Genomic DNA, 22985 nt, shown 5'->3' on the forward strand with positions numbered 1-22985 from the left:
TTAGGTGGCGCATACAGAATGCTGGGCTTTTTGTTTTTTGGCCTTCTCATGGGGCCTCGAAGAAATTCATTTGACAGCTCCTTCGGTTGTTGTTCCAACCGAGGGGCCGTTTTACCAGCGTCCGGTCCACCGTGGTGGTGGTGGTGGTGGCAGCATCAGTTGTGCCAGGCACTTAACATGAAAGCTGGGTGCAGGTAACCATCGTCTTCCTCTGCCTCTCTTTCGAGAACGTAGAAATACCCGCTCTTTCTGCTCGGCATCTCAATGTTCGCTCGAATTTATTTCCACATCGATTTCTTGTTTTTGTTTGTTGTTGTGGGTTGCACCGCACCTGTGAGCAACGCGCTCGTGTTGATGGAGCTCACACGGCGCCACCTGATGCGGCCGAGGTCCAGAGCCGACACGTTGGCCCACTCGACCAGGTAACCCTGGGGGGGCAAGCGCCGCCCCGTGAGCACGGGCACCGCCCAGGTGACCAGCAGGGACCTCGATGCATCCGGACGCACCGACACCTGGGAGGGTGCCGGCCCTGTCATAAAGTATTCAAACAGATAACTCATTACGTTCATGTCAGACGATACAATGGATTATGTTCATCTCAGATCTCAGGTGAACATAATCGAGCACGTTGCTCACAGGTACGGTATGTTCATCTCGGGTGAACATAATCCATTGTATATTGATTAACCGTGACTAACCCAACCGGTAATATGTACTGCATATTTTCAGATGAACATAATCCATTGTAATTTATATGATTACAGTAACGCCCCCCACATGTGTTTCGCACCTGATAGGCTCATAGCGATGACATCACCTTATTTTATTTAAGACAAGAAACTGGAACCTTTTTTCATAATTATGGCAAATGGCCCGATGAAGCTGGTTGTAATCACCAGCAAAACGTCGTATTCAAATTCGAAATGTTTACTTTCTAACACACCGGTGTGCTAAAGAAGTAACTAATTGGCACGTGACAAACCTTACTAATTGTCTGTGTCGGGTGGTGGTGGGTTAACGACACAATTATATTTATGCGATCTAACCCAGATCGCGTGTCACAATTCCCATGTCAACTTATAGAAAATGCTAATTCACACATCTGTCTGCAGAGAGGCGTCTGGAACAGGGTTGCCACCGATTCCACTGTAGACCGAACCCAGATTGAATAAAATTGTACCATTATTTTTTTTATCACCTCTGGATTGCAGGTCCAGCGTGCTAACCATGACACCATGGCATAATCCTTGTTGTAGAAGACTGGAGGAACTCCGAATGCACTCATTGGCTAAGACAAGTCTATTCAACAATATTTGCCAGTTGCATACAGACACAATTGAAAATTGCATCTGGGTGGCAGGATGGCACAGTGTAACATTTGGGCCTCACAGCAAAAAGGACCTGGGTTCGATTTCTGACTCCGGAGGATTTCTCCACAAATCTGGCTGTCACCTGATGGAGCTAATTGCAATTACTGGCGAAACGTCGTACTCAGATTGTAAATGTTGTGGCTTTGCTCTTGCAACACATCGGTGTGCTGTACTAGTAACGAATTGGCATGTTCTGTTTATGTGTGTCAGGTGGTGGCGGGTTTAATGACACATTTATATATTTACACGATCTAACCCAACTCTATTATGGAGTCTGTATGTTCTTTCCTTGTTCTGGATGGATTTCCTCCAGGTTCTACAGTTTTTCCCCATCGCAAAAAAAAATCATATAAAAAGTAATTGTTGACCAGCCAAAAATACCAATGCTGAAAAATTACTTGCAAATTACTCAATTTGGATAACACATCACAACATCGCTCCCTACTATATCAGTCTGTGACACACAGCGCAGCACTACAATAATGGCATAAATACCAAACGTATTTAATTATTATTAACATTTCGCAACTAAATCTCCGATTGGGAGAATTTCCTCAGCACAGATGCTCATATAACACGCACCTTGGTAGGAACGTGCTGGGATTACGAGCAGCATGTTCCGTTTGGATCGTCCGATGGAATTGCGAGCGGCCACGGTGACACGGTGCTGCGATGGCCCCAGGGAAAGTCGATACGACGAGACGTTGCCGACGAAGATTTCGCTGACCCTGCCACTCGTGTTGATCGACAGGATATACTCTTGAACGCAGCAGCGGCCATTTTCACAGGACAAGGGCTGTTGGTCAGGGGGGGAAGAGCACGGGGAGACGAGCAAAGCTTTAATGTGGAAAGCGAGGGGGAGGAAATCTCAATAAATGCCCCACAAGTTTGCTGACATCTAGCTCTGCGGTGTTTTTTTTGTACGTGTGTATGTACGTTGAACTTCTTTTGCACCGTACGTAGCCTACCGTACTAATCAGAGTTGTTCCCAGGGTCAGCTCTCGAGGTGTGCTCGGGTGGGCCCTCCACCACGAAATGTCCCTTTTGGTGCACCCTAGTTCACTTTCCTTAGCAATATCTCACTGTTATGGTGACCCCCCACACAACAGCCGCGGTCAATTCCCTCGCCTGTATATTTGAAGTTTGCATGTCTCTCCCTACCCGTGGTCGTGTGGATTTTTCTCCCTCCGGTTTTTCCCTCCACATTTAGAATCAACGTGCTTTTAGAGTATTTGACTGCTACAAATTTCCACGCAATAAACCACTTCATTGAGCTATCACTTGTGGCCAGGTCGCTTCTGAAAAAGATTACATATCTCAGTGGGCCTTACCAAGTAAAATTTGAAAAATTTGTTTAGTTTTATCCATGTTGCACCATATTCTCTGGATTATGACCAGATCTGTGTGACGTTCTTGACTCCGAGGACAAGCTTGGGGTGTGTCTTACTTTCTGGAGCGTCGTGTGTAACGTGGAGAAATACGGTAACGCTTATTGTTCGGCATGATTTCCAACGTTTTGTTGCGTGCATGTGCCGGAGCTTCTTCAAACTGAGCAGAGACTGTATTCAGTTTCCTAAAGGAGCTCACAGCACGTGGAGTGAAACGTCGGCCATCATGCCGAACAATACGCCGTGCGACTGAATTACAGCAGCACATTGGAAAGCTGTACAGTACAACCGCAAATACCTAAGGCAGTGGTAATGCTGACATCTCTGTGGAGTTTGGAGTGGTTAGTTTCTCATATGCATGAGTTGTTGAACAGTACAGCAGTTTTCCTTCCACGTGTAAAATAAAAACAATAACAGTGAATAGTTTTTGGCATGGCCCTGTACAAAGTAGATCCATGCTAAAATCATAGCCAAGTATTGTGTTTTTTTCTGTTTTAAGGTCATGTTAATGACAAAAGTAGAGTGTGTTTTCTTGAGTTTGTATTTGTACACCTTTGCCATTCCATTTCCTCACGTATATATATTTTTACATTCAAAGTACTTATCAAAGTTGTGGGCAAAACAATTAATTTACAGCAGCAACGATTAAAATAATTGACTGCCCATTGTCAATCCACTGCTGAATGAAGGCCTTTCAATGCCGCAACAATCTCGGGGGGCTGTGTGAATGTGTGGGTTGCCCTAGTGTGGGTTGGTATAGCGATAGGCTTAGAACCAGTTCAGACATCACTCGCTCCTGATGTTAACCGTGACCAGGAATTTTATTCGACTCGCGAACACGTGTCCAACAACTCGCGGCACAACACAATAAACATCAGAGCTATTCAGCACAACCGCCAAAACCAACAGAATCGTACCTATGTACGTTGAACTTTTTTTGCCCTGTACATAGCCAACCGCGCTAGTCGGAGGTGCAAAACAATGTCAATAAGAACATTAAACAGGCTGGTTTATAGGAGCAAAAAAAAACACAAAAAATATGCTTTTAAACATAGATAACAGATAACAAGAGTTCTGTGAAAATAAACCAGCGATCGTGGTGTAATGGGAGTGTAGCAACTGATGGGAGCTCTGATTTGGTGTGGAGCAACCACAGCCACTTCAACAAAAAAACGTTCGTTGATGCTTTATCTCAGATGTGGCTGTTTCACCGCTAAACATTTTCGCATTAATCTCTCGTGGCCAGCTTTTTGTGAAGGCTGTCCTCGGGACCCACCGCCAGTCCATGCATGACTTTGGCGTGGGTGGTCATTTATAGCTATCCGGCTTCACTGGTATGGAACCATCATCTCACAAACATCAGATAAAATGAAATAGATTTTTGTCTTTCTTTAGAGCTGCTTTTTTACGCTCTGTTTGTTGTTTCTCCCCTGCACAGCCGATTAGCACAGGTTGGCTCTGGATAGTGGTGAAACAGGTTAAACATATATTTTAAGAGAAGCTGATAAATTTCGATTTAAAGCTTTCGTGACTGCAGGGATTCATTTTCTTGGTTCTTTCGGTAAAGTCACGTAGAAGGGAAGTAATAAAATAATAAAAATAAAACATAATAAAATAATTCTCACGACGTTTCGGTCACAACACAAGCAGCCGTCCTCAGGTGAAGAAACAGGTGTGTCGAGAAGACAGCATCTGAATGACACGCCCCAGGCTTGGAGTGTCTATTTAAGCTAGGTTGGAGCGGGAAGGTGCGCCTTAACAAAATAATTTGCATATCAATATGAATTTAGCATATTTATGGGAAATGCAGATATGGGATTAGTACTACTTGTGAAGTGCGTAGGAGGTTGGAAGGGGGTTTAAAGTCATTATGCCCGTGCATTATGCAGGATTAGCAGAATCAAAGGGAGGGGGTATGAGTAGCATTAATGAAGTGAAGGAATATTAATAGTATGTACCTGTATTAACTCAACCACCACGTAAACAACTAAAGTATAAACTACATAGTATCATCAGTATACTAAATACTGTATACTCTCCAATAAGCTGATCTACTAACAGTAAGTAATACATTATAATTATACGTCGCAAAATTATAATATGCTTTCAGCTAAACTTTATTCTCTTACATCACACGGGTCTACCCCCTGCTATATACTGCCATAGACAAACCCAACATTCAATTATATACTGTATTACTATATACCACCTTATACATTGTAATATTACACTATGTATTATTCTACCCACCGTACTGTATATCACACTGCTGTATATTCACTATACAATTACGATACTATATATTACTTCATACATTGTATTAAACATTACAATGTTATACTATTTATTATTATACAATCCGCTATACACTATACCATTTCGTTGCTTCCTCTTAGTATCTTTCACGCGACGGTCAATGGTATAGTGTATAGCGGATTGTATAATAATAAATAGTATAACATTGTAATGTTTAATACAATGTATAAAGTAATATATAGTATCGTGGTGGTGTATAGTAATACAGTATATAATTTAATGTTGGGTTTGTCTATGGCAGTATATAGCAGGGGGTAGACCCGTGTGATGTAAGAGAATAAAGTTAAGCTGAAAGTATATTATAATTTTGCGACATAGAATTATAATGTATAACTTACTGTTAGTAGATCAGCGTATTGGAGAGTATATTTAGTATACTGATGATACTATGTAGTTTATACTTTAGTTGTTTACGTGGTGGTTGAGTTACTGCAGCTACATACTATTAACATTCCTTCACTTCATTAATGCTACTCCTACCCCCTCCCTTTGATTCTGCTAATCCTGCATAATGCACGGGTATAATGACTTTAAACCCCCTTCCCACCTCCTACGCACTTCACAAGTAGTTCTAATCCCATATCTGCATTTCCCATAAATATGCCTGGGGTGTGTCCTTCAGACGCTGTCTTTTCGACAGACCTGTTTCTTCACCTGAGGACGGCTGCTTGCGCTGTGGCCGAAACGTCGTGAGAATTATTTTATTATGTTTAATTTTTATTATTTTATTACTTCCCTTCTACGTGACTTTACCGAAAGAACCAAGAAGGAGAAGCTGATAGTTGCGATAAATGTAAACAATAATAAACCACTTCTTGAGTGCATCTATAATAGAGTATTCATATGATTATTACTACGCTTGCTTATGCAGTAAAGCTTCACTGAGTCTCAAATCTTTTTCAGGAGGGTCCTGCCAAGTTTTAGAGTTGGGGGCGGGGGGATGTTGCGACGTGTAATTCTAATCTAATCGAAGCGATCCGCATATCTGCTTGTTTGTACGAATCTTGAACTTATTTTGCACCATACGTAGTCAACCGTGCTAATCGAAGGTGCTTCGAACGTGTAACGCCTTGATTTCAGCAACGGTCTGAAGTCACACTTATAAGCTTTAAATGATATTGCATAGGATACATTGCTTGGTAATTTTAAACCAAATGTATTTTATTTTATTATATATTTTAAGTGCTGGGCATTAGTTTAGATGACATTTTATGTCCAGGGATTTGAGATACCTTTACTGATATGAATTACACTGTAAAAAATAAAGGTGTTTGATCGAGATTTATTGAAGTTTATCGGTAAACTGGTGCATTCATTGGTCATGGCAAAATCAGTTTGAAGATTAAGAAGTTTCGTTTCGTAATCTTTATACTTTCTGTTTTGCCATGCATGTGCTTGGTTGTAACTTTGCTGTTTAATTCTTGCCCGTGAAATATGTTTTACCATGTAAAATTTGATATTCCAGTGTACTAAGCGAGAACAGAGTAACTTGAATTTATCCTATGATGTTAACAAACCTTAAGAATGTACAAGCAGAAAACACAATGCTACAGGCATCCTTTTGCGTTGCAATGATGGCAGCATTAAAACCAAACTCACTAAGTGGCTTATTGACCAAACACTGCTTAATTAACGAAAAATGTCATAAACTACCATTGTAAAGAAGCACCATCACTCAGTGTTTGGTGATGCAGTTTTTTCACTTATCGGGCAGTTATTTATAAATTATGACTCAAATAAATAATAAGCAGTTCATGTTTTTCTTATATGAAGCCATGTCACTTTTTCTTTCGTATGGATTAATAGCAGCAGATTAGATATGTAATTTTAGATGTGTTATTCACTCAATTGTCTGTTCATTGTAAACACCTGCAGGTGTTTATGATGTAATCTTTAATGCGACATTTGTGCATCAGGTGGCCGCACGGGCCGCATCGGCCATGCCTGGTCCTGATTGGGATGATGGTCGACCATTGGCGGCGTGGAAGGTTGCAATCAGGAGGTTCGATGGTAGGATCCTGTATGAGATGTTTATTTTTTATTATTTATATTGGCCGCAGTCCAGACTTGCTTCCATCTCTCGCCTTCATTCGTATTTGTGGTGGGGAGTCATGTCAGTGAGGTGGTGACATAGCCAATCAATATACCATTCGCTGCCACTTTCAGAGGTTCGCGGTTTGAAGTCAGCAGGCCACCGTGGTTATCGCTGCAGGCGTGTTGACTGTATCAGACACACTGTCTTATTCACAATGGACGCTCTAGATCCTTTGACGTTATTTGAAACAAAAGACCACTGTGTGCTAGCATCATATTCTGCGATAGCCTTGCGCTAGAAGAGAATAGCAAATGTACAATGTACCCTGTTATCATTATGTGTTAGCTGACTAAATGTAATTGATTCAATAGTTATTATAATTATATATATCTTACCTCCCAAAGCACGGTGACTTCTCGGTTGTCCTCAGTCTCGTTGTCAGCAAGAACTCGCCAAATATCTGGCCCCTTCGCTGGAGCTGCGGACAAATCATACACGGCATCAGATAGACGTATAATGGGCAGGCTTGTCACCCCAGTACAGAACGCGTGTGTCTGAGCCCTACGAACCTGGCAACCCGAGTTCGATTCTTTCTCTCGTAAAATAACAGTGGTGAATATTTGAGTTGTCCTGGGCCTCCCCGAGGTCGACTTAAATGAGCACCCGGTGCAATGTGTAAACATCAACGCTGCGGAGACAAAGGCTGTGGTGTTGGCCACCCACTCCCTCGTGTACCCTGTTGGCCTTCATTAGGTGCTCATGAACAACATTTAACCCATCAGTCTGTTAAAGGCTACATGGGAGATTTTTTGAAATTTTTGTTTTTGAACCTTTAGCAAGAAGATTGTTTGTGGTATGACTATGACCACTGCTCACTAGAATGTATATATGGCCACATATTATAGCTCAACGACGTGGCTTATCATGTAGAAATTTATAGCAGCCAGATACTCTACACGAATGTTTCTAAAAGTGGAGGGAAAAAAACCGGAGGACCCGGAAAAAAATCCACTTGACCATGGGGACAAGATGCAAACTCCGAATGCCCAACAGGCGTCACGGTCGGGATCGAACCCACGACCTTCTGTATACCAGGCGACGGTAGTTAACATCTCGCAATCTGACAATTGACTCGGTGATCTGAACCGCCGAGCCACCCAATGATCTCAACGCTTTTTTGTTGCTTCACGTACGGTTCAGCTCTCCGACCGCGTGCAACACCGGCGAGCTCCACTCGCTCCAGAAGCCCTCGCGCTGGTATCCGTGTCCCCGCACGCGCGCTGTGTACACGGAGCACTCCTCCACGCCGTCAATCCTGTACCACATGTCGTTGCCCACTGCTACCACCTGTAAACAACGAGGATAATTGCAATAATTATTATTATTGACATCGCATCATTCACGCATATCGTGTCTCAAAAACACATTCGTAGAATTTGTTTTCACGCAGGGGCGGGGGGGGTGGAAGCACAGACAAGTGGGGGAAGGCAGCCACAACTGGGGCCAACGATTGCCGATGGTTTGGTGTGGTCCTAGATTCAGAATGTTTTGCTATCTCCATGAAGTGAGTGTTTATACATGTGGGAGGAAACTGGAGTACCCAGAGAAAACCGACAAAAAGGATAATGATTTGCATTTACAGAGCGATTTCTTGTTATTTTCTTTTAACCTATCTACGTAACTTTACTGAAAGACCCAAAGAATATGAATTCCTGCAGTCACAAAAGCTTTAAGTCAAGATTTGCATGTATGTATGATTGTTGAGCTTCTTTCGCGCACCGTACCGAGCCAACCGTGCTAATTGGAGGTGCGAAATGCTTCACAAATTCAAAGTGCCCGAGATCACATCTCATCTTAACCATTCCAATGCCCCTCAGCAGTCTAGTCAAGGGGAACCTCAAATTGAATCTGTGGCACAAGGTCTACGAATCACTGGGATGCAAAATGAGCATGAGTCTTCATGTAGGGGGCACTGTTGGCGTGTGGCTTTGCCCAATTTTCAAACCTCGCGTGTAATTTATCAAATTCGACACAATGGACTACAATTTTCTCAAAAAACATAACATCTTTCACGTTCATTGCGAAGCAGACAGCATGCACTATTTAGGATTAACCAGGGTGGCCAGTTGGCTCGAACTTTGGCAATGAGAGGCAAACGTGCTACCGCTCGCCTACGTCACCACCCACTTGTGCACATGGAAACAAACAGTGCTCTGCGTCTGTATTGTGGCTTTAACACCCGCTGGCCAGATATCAAAGATGGCAGGGCTTAATTACGTATACAAATACTGCTCTACTTACGAACATTCAACTTACAAACTTTCAGAGATACAAACAAACCTGTTTGTATGTCCAGTTGCCTGTTCGGACCACGAGTCATACGTTCAACCGCCACGCAATAGATGGTGGTGGTGGCATCTACATCTGCAGGAGATTATACAACCTCTAAAGTGTGGTGTACATGCCATATAACATATTTGGAACCCACAGGAGTAAAGTTGTACTTAAGGACAAATTTACTTATGAACAGACCTTTGGAACCTAACTTGTTCGTAAGTAGAGGAGTCCCTGTAAACTATTCTCATGCAACCTCGCAATCCCATCCGCAATTGCTGTTTGAGATATAATTAATCTTAAACCAGATGACCTAGTCAGGGGAAGCTTGAATCAGCCTCACGTTGCTGAAGATACTCAAACTAGGTGATGGAGACGAAAATTTAGTGGTTGCAGGGGGTCAGGTGAATGAGGCTGATGTGTTCTACCATCAGTTTAACCCCTGGCATTTGAAATTCATTTCAACAAAACTACGGGACTGTGTGAAAAAAATTCCCTACCCGACCCCGTGGCAGGTGTCCATCATCAGCATTACGCTGTAGCTCGCACAGCTTTATGCACCTCAGTTTGCGGACTTGAGGTGTCGCTGGCCGTGAATTCCACCTCGTACTGCATGGTGTAGATGTTGTGGGGCAGTGCTGCTGGTGGCTGCCATATCAGGCTTAGCCCAAATGAAGGAGCTTGACCAACGCTGAAGAACACATTCTCTGGCGGGCTCGGCTTCACTGCAACGACACGAAAACATCGTACCGCGCTGTGCAATGTGTGTGCTGTTTCAAAAAAACGCACACGCACGCACGTTCCCATAGCGATGCAAAAACAACTAGAAGTGTCGTGCACATTGCGCAACTCGGTGGCCACGTAGGTCAAAAACACGCGCAAAACCGATACAAAGTTGCTTTGGCACTTTTAGTGTTGAAATACCAAATCGTGATGTATGCTGTGATTAATTTTGTTGCGGGTGTCCTGTCCGTACGCCGGTCCAAGGCACCATTCTCTCCGCCATGCTCCTTGGACTTCTGCTGCTCGCTTCATCTGTCTGTACATCCTTCCTGGCTGAATATCGAGCATCGCTGTTCTCTTCCTTTCTCTCTTCCCAAATAATCTTCTCACATCCCCCCTCCACCCCATAAAATAAGCTGTTCCCCTCTCACTGCTGTGACGTGCCTAATCCAGATGTCCTTCCCCTTTCTAATGCCATGAAACACGAGCGAAACACGTGCAGCAGTTCGTGAAAGCTTACGCGATGATTCCTACGCTTAAATTATTTCGTGATGCTGCGTTGGCAGTGGTGCACGAGGACAAATAAGAGGCACAAAATCTCAACACATTGCTCAACAACACTGCATTCAAATAATGCAATCTATATATATAAAATCATCAAAGTTTCACGTCCTCTAGAGAGTGGTGAGGGAGGGAGAGTGGTGAGGGAGGGAGAGTGGTGAGGGAGGGAGAGTGGTGAGGGAGGGACTCAGCCTCAAAACGAGTAACTGGTGTGGCGTATAACATCGCCACTGGGGAGACAAAGGCGGCCGAGCGTGGTGGATCCAAGTCCCGGGCGAAGCCGGGTAGTACAGCTAGTATATTGTAAAAGTATACAATAGGTGATATGTCGGTCAATGACGCATCTTCATAGCACAGCTATGTGCTATGCATGTATCAGATTCTCTATTGATTCTGGAGAAATCCAACGACCTATGAAGCTATGTTTCATAGATGTCACCTTCACAGATCATGTCAGTTATGAAGCTGTGATTATTATGATTAACTATTATTGTGTTCTTTTGTGCATTTGTATTCTTTAAGCACTATTTTTTCTGCACCTCTGATACGTTCTGTCCCACTGTTGCTTCTTCCTCTGTAAGGATCGCTTTTATGTTGTTCTTGTTCTGTGATGATGCAACGCGGATTTCCCTTGTAAACTCGTGGGGCAACTGACTGAACCCGATTTTCCGTGTAGCAAATAAACATTGATAGATGCAGTGAATGTTTCTTAAACCTCCCTCCACCGTCTCTGCTCACCCAGCAGTATAAATCGGTGCACCGAAGTTTGTCAATTGACAGGTCACGTGCGGTGGGGTAAAGCGTGGGTGCTCTCTGGCCAGCATGGAAGAGCGGGCCAAAATAAATACCCCCTCAAGGAGTGAAGTAGAGCGCCCTCTATGTATGTACAATATGTTGAACTTATTTCACGCTCTATGTAGCCAACCGTGCTAACCAGAGGTGCGGAGGAAGGACAACAAACTAAACACGGTAAGCAGTTCTAAAGAAATCAGTTTTCAATCTACATTTAAAAGTGCATAGCTCCATTGGCTTCCTAATATTAGAAGGAAGTGCGTTCCAGACGGTCGCAGAAGAGCATCTGAAAGTGAGCGATGCAGTGACCGCTTTTGTTCGACGGCTAACCAAAAGCCGCTGTGAGGATGGCCAGAATTTGCATGATGGTTTAAGCTCTTTAAAGCGCGGAGGACAATTCCGCCATCAGTGGCGTGTGGGCAAGCAATCGCAGGGCTGCATCTTTACTCATTTTAACCGATGGGGCCGAATCCCGGCGCGCTGCGACGTATTATACCGACGTGCACCCACCGATGTCCCAGAGGTGCATGCAACGCATCTTGCTGCTGGATGAGCCCAGCTCGCTGGAGCTTTCCACCCACATCCAGTAGTTGTTGGCATGCGACACGCGAGGCTGGTCGAACTGGCAGTGGTACACGCCGGAGCCGCCGGTCTGCAAGCAATCGGCCGTCTTCACGTTGTCCCGAGCCAGGTTTTCCCACGGCACTGAAACGTTGCACAATCTGTTCACGCTGCGAGCAAAAAAGGCAAAGCGCACAGCACAACGACTTCGGCTTAAGAGTTTGATGCTGACCACTGGCGGCCCTTGGTGGTCTTTAGTGTGGCGCCTGACGTGCGGCCCCCGACAATACACAACATGTGAAAACACCCCCATCGTGCTGTCAAACCTCCAATGGTTTCAAATGTGTGGCGGCCCTCACACTGATGATGTCTTATTGGCGATAGTGGCCCCCCTATGGAAATTAGCGAAGAACGCTTGCTCTCGTGCCTGCCCACGAGATGATTTCATCCCTGCATCGACGCTCTGGGCATCCTTTCGGGCACGTTCCCTCCTTTGACTGCCACCCCGTTGTTAGTATCGACCACCGGCAACCCATCGTCCCTTCTGGTGAAGTGTCGTGCCCAATGCCCGGTGCCCACTCACAATTTCTTAACAGTCCATACGGTGCCTCTGACTTGCGTGTATATGTTCCCTAATCCATGTTCGGGCAGGCACAAACACTGCCAATGGGGTGAATAAAACTGGAGTAAGAAATTCACTAGTCGTAAATTGCAAAACCTATGAATAAACGCGCTTTAGCCAAATCGCCTCACATACGTAAACAAAGTGGGAATTACTGAGATGGGAGGGGTGGGGGGAAACTTGACCTGAGAACCAATTTACGAGAGTTGCGACTAAACTGGAAGCGTGGTGTGACCATGGGTCACGGGCAACTTCCACACCGCCCGCTGCTTTATGAGCCTTGTGCAAGCTTCGGTACACAAGTGCAGCAGCCATTACACAGAGCAGCTGAAGTTACCCAATGAAAGACACATATATTCATCTTCTTGGTTCTTTCGGTAAAGTCACGTAGAATGGAAACCAAGAAGATGAATCCCTGCAGTCACGAAAGCTTTACATCGAAACATATATTCATATTTGCACTTATTTCCTTTCCCAATTTGTGTGTTTTGTTTGGTATGTTATCCTCGTGCCACGCGCGAGCACGAGGCGCTGCGCCCAACGTGCGTGGGCATATTGCTGGCCTGGCATTCCATTCCTGAGGGAGGTTCACTTGGCAAGAGGTAAAGGTGCAGTCCTGTCATTGCTTGGTCTTATAAATACAGGCTGGCCAGACTGTCTTGGAAGAGATGGGAGTTACCCCCACATAGCATAATTAAAATGTATAAATCACGGTACGTTGTCTAGCCACTGCTGGATGAAGGCCTCCCCATGCTGTATCAGTCAGAGAGGCTGTTTGATCGTGCATTTCCCATGCTCGTCCGTGTGGGTTGGTGAAAGGGTGAGGTTTTGGATAAGTTAATTCACTCTCATCCTTGGCCATGAATTGAACTCACGTCGACAGGTTCATAGTGCAGCATGCTAACAATTGTATCACCTTCAAATGTATATCTCATGTTTATTAAGCTTTTCTTTCACGTACGTGAAAAACTTATTTGGCAATACTGCGTTGGTAATGATGCACAAACACAAATAACAACAAAATTTAACACCTTAAAAGGTAAAAATATAATAGTTGACATTTTGGCAATGTACAATGCAGAAGGGCCGTTGCACAAAGTGTCACCTGTTATATATTTTTGCTTTCAAGGCCACAGTCGTATTGACAAACGTGTTGAGTTTTTTATAATACCTATTATACTCAACGTCATTAATATTATCACCATTGTATTCACACTCGAAGCAGCAATTGACAACATTCCACCTCTCCGTACACTTACCGCCGCCCCCTAAGCAAATGCTTCGATATGTAATGCAATCATTCTTTTTTAAATTTATATCTACACAAATTTTTTACATATTTTATTTATTTTTCCATTGAATAAATTCACGACGATGCTGTGGTGTAATGATCAGCGCACTGCATATGCAATCTAGGGGTCGCCAGTTTGACCTCCTTGCATGGCAGTAGAAAACAAAGTCTCTTAAATCCCCCACGCCTCTGTCCACCCAGCCGTCTAAATGGCTGGGTGCTGGGGTGAAGTATGAGTACACCCAGCTCTTCCAAGGCATCTGGCCAGTGTTCAAGAATACGCCAAAAAATACACTCTCGCGGGGCTCAATGGAGCACCCCGCTCGTGGAGTCCGCCGTTTGCCAGCAGTGGCGTGAGAAAGCAATTGCAGGGACTCTCACGTTCACCTTGACCGTTGGTTCCACGCAGGCCTTACTCACACTGTGTACTTGAGTCTGTACTTGCTCCTGTGGCTTCCCCTGCATTCACCAGGCAGCCAGGAGCAATTGACGATGGTCTGATCCAACATGTAGCACGTGAAGTCGGAAGGCGGGCAGGGCTTCCCTGGAGGAAGAGTATAGCCGAATGGCACAATATGACAAGAGACTCCCGTCTAGAAGCATCAAAGAAGACAAAGATCCCCGTATAGCCTTAACATATTGTTGGGAGTGAGTGCTGTTAGCGAGCACATATGAAGGCTGGCACGGCACACGAGGGGGTGGGTGACCAGCACCACGACCGGGAACCATTGTCTCCCGAGTGGCGAAGTTTACACACCGCACCAGGTACTCATCTGAGGCTGAGTCGACCTAGGGGAGGCCCAGGATCAGTTCAAATATTCGTCACTGGCATTGGCCGTGAGAGGGAATCGAACTCGGGTCGCCGGGTTCGTAGCGCAGGGCGCTAATCGCTACACTCCCGCTGGAAGCATCACGCGCTTGTTCACAACGCAGCATCTGAATACCCCATAGTGAAGAATCAGGGGTAATGTAATAGAGACAGATACACACAGGGCAGCCTGCATGGCAGGTTTAAACACACAAAACACACAAACTGGCGTGTTGTTTAACAGGACGCATATTTCGATTACAGATTGTAGTCCCCGTCACCAGCAGGGCTGGTAGTGTATCTCAAAGGTAGCTGTTTGAAGCCATAAACATATTTACATTATTCTCTCCTGGTCAGCTGACTTCAAACGCTAGTCGTTGCAACCCACTTCCTGAGGCTTCAGAATGATGCCTCGGATTTTGAGATTCTCCAAAGACGCGCACTGCAGTGGTGTCGTGTCGCTGCGCAGTGCGGCGAATGCGTGTGGATGAGGCTCGTGGGGAAGGTGAGAGTCAAAGTGAGCGGAAGGCGATGTCTGCATCCCTCTCAAATGCCCTCGGCCCGTGAAACCGAACTGGCTCCGCATGTCACAGTCCGGGAAGAAGAGCCGCATCGGCACTCACATCCGACGGTGATGTCCGCGCTGCGCAGGAGTTTGTGCTTCTCGTCGCCGGGCGCTTTGCGTCGCAAGCACATGAGCGTCTGCCCACCCATTAGCGGCTCGCCCCCAGGGGACCCCGCGCTGCTACGCTCGGTCGGCTGGAGGTCGTGCAGAGTGACCACCGACGTCCTGTTGTTGAGCACCGTCACGTGGCTCTGCGGCAGCTCGCGGGCGCCGTACACCCAGACTATGTCGTGCGCCGTCATCCCGGGCGGGGCGGCGGGGAGGAGGGTGCAGCGCACCATCACGTCGGAGCCCACGGGCACCCGCACCTCGTTGGGGTCGATCGACGCCACCCAGTCGACGTCGCCGCCACGCGCTTCTATTGGAGTTCAGAAAAGAGCAGCAGCAGAAGCAGCAGTGACGATGACGACGACGACGTCTTTCGTTTGTGACATGCCTCGTAATGGGAAATAAAGGGTCACGGGTGAGAGGGACGTTGTCGGGAAGGTCACTGTCGGGCTGGACGCGCAGGTTGGGGTTCAGCGGTACCACATGCGTGGGCCACATGGACAAGAGTGAGCGCCGTTTCAGTGGGAGCTGTGCAGGGGGAGAGAAAAGTCACTCTGAAGGCATCCCTTACACCCTGTTAAGTTTGGACCACAATTATATAACACCGTGCCATCCGCATATGAATGAAATTTGTAAGACTGGACGACCGCAACTTAAGTTATTAACAAAGATGTTTAAAAAGAGGGGAGGGCCCAATACAAATCCCTGAGGCACACCACTTTCAACACATCCCATATTACGAATGGTTCCACCCCACTGGACACATTCGGATTTATCCCTCAGGTAGTCATGTATCCATTCCTGGGGTTGAAAACTATAAATCGTAGCACTTTCAGGTTTCTCATCAGGGTGGGATGATACGTTCGTCAATGATGATTGTAAACGCACAACATTTACAATTTGAGTACGACGTTTCACTGGCGATTACAACCAGCGTCATCAGTCAATTTGTCAAAAAAACACTTTTATTATGGATAATATTGGTCGCGAAAGCCTACGTGTTACATTGAATATTGTTAATTCTACACCTCTCATCTAGAGCTTCTGGGAGATGAGCCACCATATTAACAAGAGCACAAGTTGAAGGTTCCTTCCTAAAGCCTGATTGGGTATGAGTGAAAAGTTAACAAAATGCTTGGTCAAATGTTGATTTATTTCATGCTCTGAACATCTTATTTAAGTTATCAAAAATATATGGTGGAAGTTGTTGATGTTAAATGCATCAGCTTTGCTGAAAAGAGACTGATGGAAAACATCCATTGGAAGATAGGTTAAAAATTAACCAAATCAATTAAAATGAAAACTTTACTTTTCATTTTACCAGGTAAGGCCCACTGAGCTATATAGCTCTTTTTCATAAACGACCTGACCACAAATGATAGCTCAATAAAGCGGCTTATACATAATTTTATAGCAGCCAAAATGCACGTTGATTCTAAATGTGGAGGGAAACACCGGATGACCCAGAGAATAATCCACGTGACCAGGGGGAGAACATGTAAACTCCAAATATAGAGCAGGTTTCAGGATCAGGATCTAACTCACGACCTCCTGTATAGCAGGCGAGGGAGTTAACATCTCGCCACTGTGGTTCCCCAAGTCAGGGGGTGGCCCACAGTGAACGGTTCCCAGTGGTCACTGGGTAGATTACAGATGGTAGCCCACGAAGTTCGACCACCCCCCACCCCCACGGATCGCAGGAATTCTACTGCACTAAATGATACTAAATCTACAAAACTAATTGCTACTGACTCAGTACTGCAGCAAACTGTGCGTGTGCCGCTGTGTGTTTAAAGGTTCCATCATCAGCATAACAGCATTTACGTCACCTTGTTGAAGGGATCAAAACGCAGACTCAAAAAAACGATTGTTGTGGGTATTTCTTAGCCGGATCTAAACACGTTGGGGTTGTCCGGACACCCACAGCACCCGGCGGTGGCTTTGCCACTGGTTGTGAGTCGCAACTCACCGAACACCAAGCACGCCACGGCCATCACCCTCCACATGAACTCCATGTCGCAGATGTCCTTCGCCGCGCCTCAGACGACGCAAGATTGACCAGAAACGGAGATGATCACCAGGTCACATCAGTCGCGTCTCCGCCTGGTAGGCGGCGTCTGTATATGTGTCCGTTGAGCTTCTTTTCGCGACCGTACGTAGCCAACCGTGCTAATCGGCAGCTCCCTTCTTGTCGTCTCAGCTTGCTACGCTTGAACGTGGGTTTCCTCTGCCTACGTCGGCGAGCGGGGAAGAATGCAGAGGTTTTTTTGGTGAAGGGTTGGGCATGATTTGGCAAAACAAGGCAACGAAAAATAATGCCATTACCATCATGCTCAAGGCTGATCGACGTCATTTGTGACTCGTGTTATTGTCAGCGGTGGTGTTTGCCATGTTACGGCTTCTCTATCACGTGCTCGCAACATTGTTGTTGTTGTTGTTTTCTATCTCTTTAACGTTTACCAAGTGAAACGGTCAGATAGCGTGAAGGAGAGGCAGAATGATCACATATTTGGCACACGATACAATGCGCGGGCATGCACTCCAGTTCAGGACTGACCCCCCCGTGTGTGCACAAGTGTGTTGCTCAAGAAGGGGAGCGTGTGTCGAAACTTTGATTGAGCAAGGCCTGCTTGCCCTCGTTTGGCTGCGTTCCTCGTTATCCGTGATCACAACGGTCTGCTTTATGTAAAAAAACAACATGATTCTGCTCACATGAATCGGATCCTGGGTTTAAATCCAGGCAGCCATCTGTGATTAAACCAGGTTCTCAAGTGTAATGAGTTGATGGGGGAAGGGGGTCTCAGCCCGGTCACCACTGCATCAAGAAACCCCATCACATTAACATTTGTTTCTGCACTTCATTTCGTCTGTCATGCAACGAGCGTGGCTCACGTATGCAGAGCGAGCACAAAAGTGCTGCCACCTGATGTGTGGACCAGAGGTCACTTGAATGGATCTCAGTGGCAGCTCTGTGTTGTCTACTTCCGTGGGCAATTCGAATGGATAATCCATCTCAGGTAATTGACGCTGATAGCACAATCAGGATACAAGTGAGTGGGGAAAAAACTACATAATTCCACATAGAAACCCTTCTCTACCATTTGAATAATGGAAACGCCAGAGATCTGTTTCAATGTCCGACGTTGCCACTTATTCCACGTAAATTAGCAGCTGATTTCTAAGGAAGATTGAGCCAAAATCCAATTTTGGACGTATAAAAATTTGTTTAAACTGATTAATTTACCCACTTACTCAAATAAGTCAATGGTACATCGTATGTGTACGCGCGTGTGCAGACAGACTTGTTTTGACAATGGAAGCATCGTTTAAATCGACAACCTGTAATACTGCCATCGGCAAAGCAACATATTGCGTTCACGATAATGACAGAATAGTGGGCATGATTCCACACCTGTGATCACCTTGAACAAAACCACACGATCTTTTTCGACATTTGCCTTTTCACCAAGTGTAACCAGGGTGATAGTTGAGAATGATTAATATAATGCCCTACACTACATCGCCATTTCATTTTAAATCCCACAGTATGAACTTAAACGTGAACATCTCTGCATCTGAAGTAATACAACCTTTCAGTACACACACATTTGTTAATATTTATGACGCAAACATGATAATCGATTGAAAGATAACAAAAACATCGCAAACATTGCACGGACATTTGTAATCATACTCTGTCGGCGTAATGAAATATGCTTATCTGGAAAGCCTCCTTAAATGTGAAACCTCTTTTTTTCATACAATATTGAGAGACACCACCATAAGAAGTTGGTGATCCACCATAGGTGACAATGCAGTTGATAACAACGCTTCTAATGCAGAAGTCATAATTCTAGATCAGTGGTTCTTAACCTGGGGTGCGAGACATGGGCAGATTTTTTTTTTAGAAGGTAAATCATCGAACACACAAATTAAGCATGGGCACGTAAGTACAACTACCTTGTTTCATCAAACCTCTATGTATTTATTAACACTTTTTTTACAATTCAGAACCAAAGGGGTGCAGGCTGCAGGAAAGGATAAGAACCACTGTGCTAGGCATACAGGAACCATTGTTGCTGAGCACAGACCCAAAGGTCCAAAATGCCCTCAACGGCCAGCAACAAGCGGCACTCATTGAAGTGGTAAACATGTATAGGACTTAATGCGTTTTGTGAATCGAGCATGACTACAAAACACTTGGCAAAAGAGACGATTGAGAGGGGGCTTCGAATACGTGGAGGCATTTGCCCCTCTGATTAGCACGGTTGGCTATGCACGGTGGGAAAAAAGCTCAACGTACACGCGTAACAAATGGGGAAAGTGAGCAGCAAGGGTTGCAATGGCTCACCTGCGAAGGCGAATGTCCGACGTTTCTGCATCCGCCCGAAAGCCCCAGTAACGGCACGTGCCACACGCGCCGCGCGTAAGGTGACATACGTTGACTTCTTGGGAGGCGTGCGTGTGTAGAGGAGTCGAGAGACACTATGCGCGATGGGCGCAGTTGGGCTGGCGTAATAACATCCAAACGAAGTGTGCGACAGTAATGAGCGCAGATCTGCAAACAAACATGTTGTGGTGGGGGGGGTTGGGAGATTATGGGATGGGGTGAGATGATGATACAGATAAGGGAAGAAGCAATGTGTGGGGGAGAGTGTTAGGGCTAAGATGAGAAATAACATCAGCAGTAGATCGCGACAAATTGTCAATTTGGTGACTGTGTGCCTACCCAAAACTACTGCACTAAGTATGCACTTTGCATGTATGGCTGTGTGTGTCTGTGTGCGAGGCACACCGAGCGGTAGTGTAGTGGTCAGCGCGCTGTACTAAGAAACCAGCGACCCGAGTTCGATTCCCGCTCACGCCCAACACCAGTGACAATTATCGGAACCGGTCCCCTACGTCGACTCAGCCTCAAATGAGTAACTGGTGCGATGCTTAAAAATATCGCCACTGGGGACAAAGGCGGCCCGGCGTGGTGCTGGCCATCCACCCCCCGTGAGCTGTTCCGGCCTAACTGCACTTCCCCTAACAGTCTGTTAAGGCTATACGGGAGATCTTTGTCGTGTCAAACGTGATGGGCCAATGTCTCAGGAACCACTCGTCCAACGCCTCAGTCTTAAGAGCGCAGACGAAGTTATCATATTGCTTTGGCAGTGGTTTCACGTTTCAAGTTTATTTTGATTCAGGAAAATAATCAGAGGTGGAAACTCATAGAGACAACGACGAGTTTCACTTTCAAGGGTGACTATCATCAGCAGAATGACAACAACAAAATAATAATATGAAATTAAGTACGACGATAAGCCATTATATTTTGCTGTTTGTACACAAGCCGCAGATAGCAAAGACTCAACACGTTCGTCAACAGCGACTAAACAGCATAGACAATGAGAAGGTTCACAGTAAGTAAAACTTCTAGTGTTGCCGAAGCAGACATTGGCTGAGTTGGCATGATTTTATAGCAGATTTTTCAAACGAGGAGCTGAATGTAACTGTGCCTTTTTATAGAAGAAGAACAGGGCAATTGTGATGCCGCCGCCGCGAAGCCGTTCGGCAGGCACCAAATCCCCGACCTCGCCACCACCAAGCAACGGAGCCGACCCCGCGTCCCCCTCACCTCACATGAACACACCCGCACTCATTTCCCCCCCCCCATAGAGCTCCGAGGGGAGGTCGCCTGGCCGACCGGTTTTTATCCGAGAGACCCTTATCGGGATTAATTCTCACGGTTTCCGGCGATCAGGGAATTGGATGACCTCCCCCGTGCTACGTGGCACCGCGGCGCTGCGGCCGGCCTTAATATGGTATGGTCGCGGCGTGGGGCATTCGGCCACCGCGGTTGAGGCGCATTTCCCCCCACACACACCCCCACGAGTCGACGGGGCAAGCAGGGGAGGCACGGGACAGCATGAATAGCGGGACCACAGGGGCTGTTGCGCATAGTCATGGAGGGTTGGGATAATTGCGCTTGAGCGCGCAGGCCCTATTGTTAGGGAGGGTAAGGGATTAATTAGGATTTACGCCTTGCACGCAACACACTGATTAGCATATCAACAGCGCCCAGAACCGCCGTGCGCGTGCCAGAGGATCGCGAGCCCATTGTTTAGCACAGCATCCCTTTTGAGGTAGGGAAGATAAATAGAGGGGCGCAGGAGTTCTACGTGTCGAGTGCGTTGTGTCACGAGTGTATCGCAGGTACCGACCTCTTAGAACGGCTGGGACTCAACGTGCAACCCCGCCAGCGATGCGCCACCATGGAGAGCAACGGCGAGCGGATACCGTTCCTGGGACGAGAACCGACGCGCCCCCGCTTCGCACCTGTGGCCGCTATCCTGGCGACGGCAGTCACCATCGGCCCGCTCACCGAGATGCTGGTGCCGGTGGCAACATCCCCCACCGACCCCGCGCTCCGACCATCAGGAGAGGTAATGCTAACTCCTCACCCGGAGTTGGCAAAACGGTATGGGATAGTGGGATCCGCCACGTTGGTAAACGCAGATGGGGACCGATTGTTTATGCGGATGTTTAACCCCCACAAAACCCCAGCGATACTGCGACGGCGCACCCCGATAGCCACCGTACACCCCCTGCACGCACGCCACTCTAACGACTCGGTGTTCGCACTCTGGGCTGAGGACCCCGGTCGTCCTGAGGGTGAGCAGGTCCTGGCCTGGCGAGTCGGCCCGACTCCCCGAGCCGAGGTCGTTCCCCTGCTCGACGCGTTACATGTACCATGGGCGGACTTACCTAAGGGAGAGGCCGATCGGCTGCGCGAGTTACTGCAGGAGTATGCCGACGTGTTCAACGAACACGACTCGGACGTGGGTCGGACCGACCTTGTTAAGCACCAAATTGACACCGGTGCAGCCCGACCCATCAAACTCCCTGCATACCGAGTGGGCGCACCCGAACGCACCCAGATCAAAGAGGCGGTTGGGGACATGCTTCTTGATAACATAATTCAGCCCTCGGCGAGCCCCTGGTCAGCCCCGGTGGTACTAGTAACGAAAAAGGATGGGTCAACCCGGTTCTGCGTCGATTATCGTAAACTGAACGCAGTCACGCTCGGCGACGCCTTCCCCATACCCCGCATCGACGACACTTTTGACAGCCTCGCCGGAGCGCGATATTTTTCTACCCTCGATCTCGCGTCCGGGTACTGGCAGGTGGAGATGGCGGAGGAGGATCGGCCGAAAACCGCATTCACGACCCCGATGGGACTATTCGAGTTTCGAGTACTCCCGTTCGGACTCACCAATGCACCCGCGACGTTCCAGCGGCTGATGGAGTTGGTGATGCGGGGTTTGCAATGGGAACAGTGCCTGATTTACTTGGACGATGTGATCGTGTTCAGTAGATCTTTGTCTGAGCATTGGTCCAGGCTACGAGAGGTGTTCCAGCGACTGCGAGCGGCTCATCTCAAGCTCAAGCCACGTAAGTGTTACATCGCACAACGCGAGGTGGGGTACCTCGGGCATCGCGTCAGCGAGGCAGGCGTGCGCACCGAT

General features: G+C 46.7%; 1 protein-coding gene across 2 annotated transcripts in view; it reads right to left on the reverse strand.

The window, feature by feature from the left end:
• The window catches only part of LOC133351930 (leptin receptor-like), a 39603-nt gene extending 19572 nt beyond the window's left edge, over positions 1–20031 (reverse strand). For both annotated transcript variants that reach the window (XR_009756237.1, XM_061567544.1), the window contains exons 1-10: positions 19826–20031; positions 17444–17705; positions 15425–15784; positions 14414–14537; positions 12030–12250; positions 10005–10168; positions 8303–8456; positions 7505–7587; positions 1953–2166; positions 332–529 (exon numbers count right to left, since the gene is read on the reverse strand). Coding sequence is in view for 1 of the 2 variants with exons in the window: in XM_061567544.1 (XP_061423528.1) it covers positions 332–529; positions 1953–2166; positions 7505–7587; positions 8303–8456; positions 10005–10168; positions 12030–12250; positions 14414–14537; positions 15425–15784; positions 17444–17489 (1564 nt within the window). In the remaining variant the exon portion in view is untranslated. The remainder of the gene's footprint in view (positions 1–331; positions 530–1952; positions 2167–7504; positions 7588–8302; positions 8457–10004; positions 10169–12029; positions 12251–14413; positions 14538–15424; positions 15785–17443; positions 17706–19825) is intronic.
• Positions 20032–22985: the final 2954 nt, after the last annotated feature.

Source organism: Lethenteron reissneri, chromosome 39, assembly GCF_015708825.2.
Source record: "Lethenteron reissneri isolate LAM-NWPU_2019-01 chromosome 39, ASM1570882v1, whole genome shotgun sequence".
Classification (NCBI taxonomy): Eukaryota; Metazoa; Chordata; class Hyperoartia; order Petromyzontiformes; family Petromyzontidae; genus Lethenteron; species Lethenteron reissneri.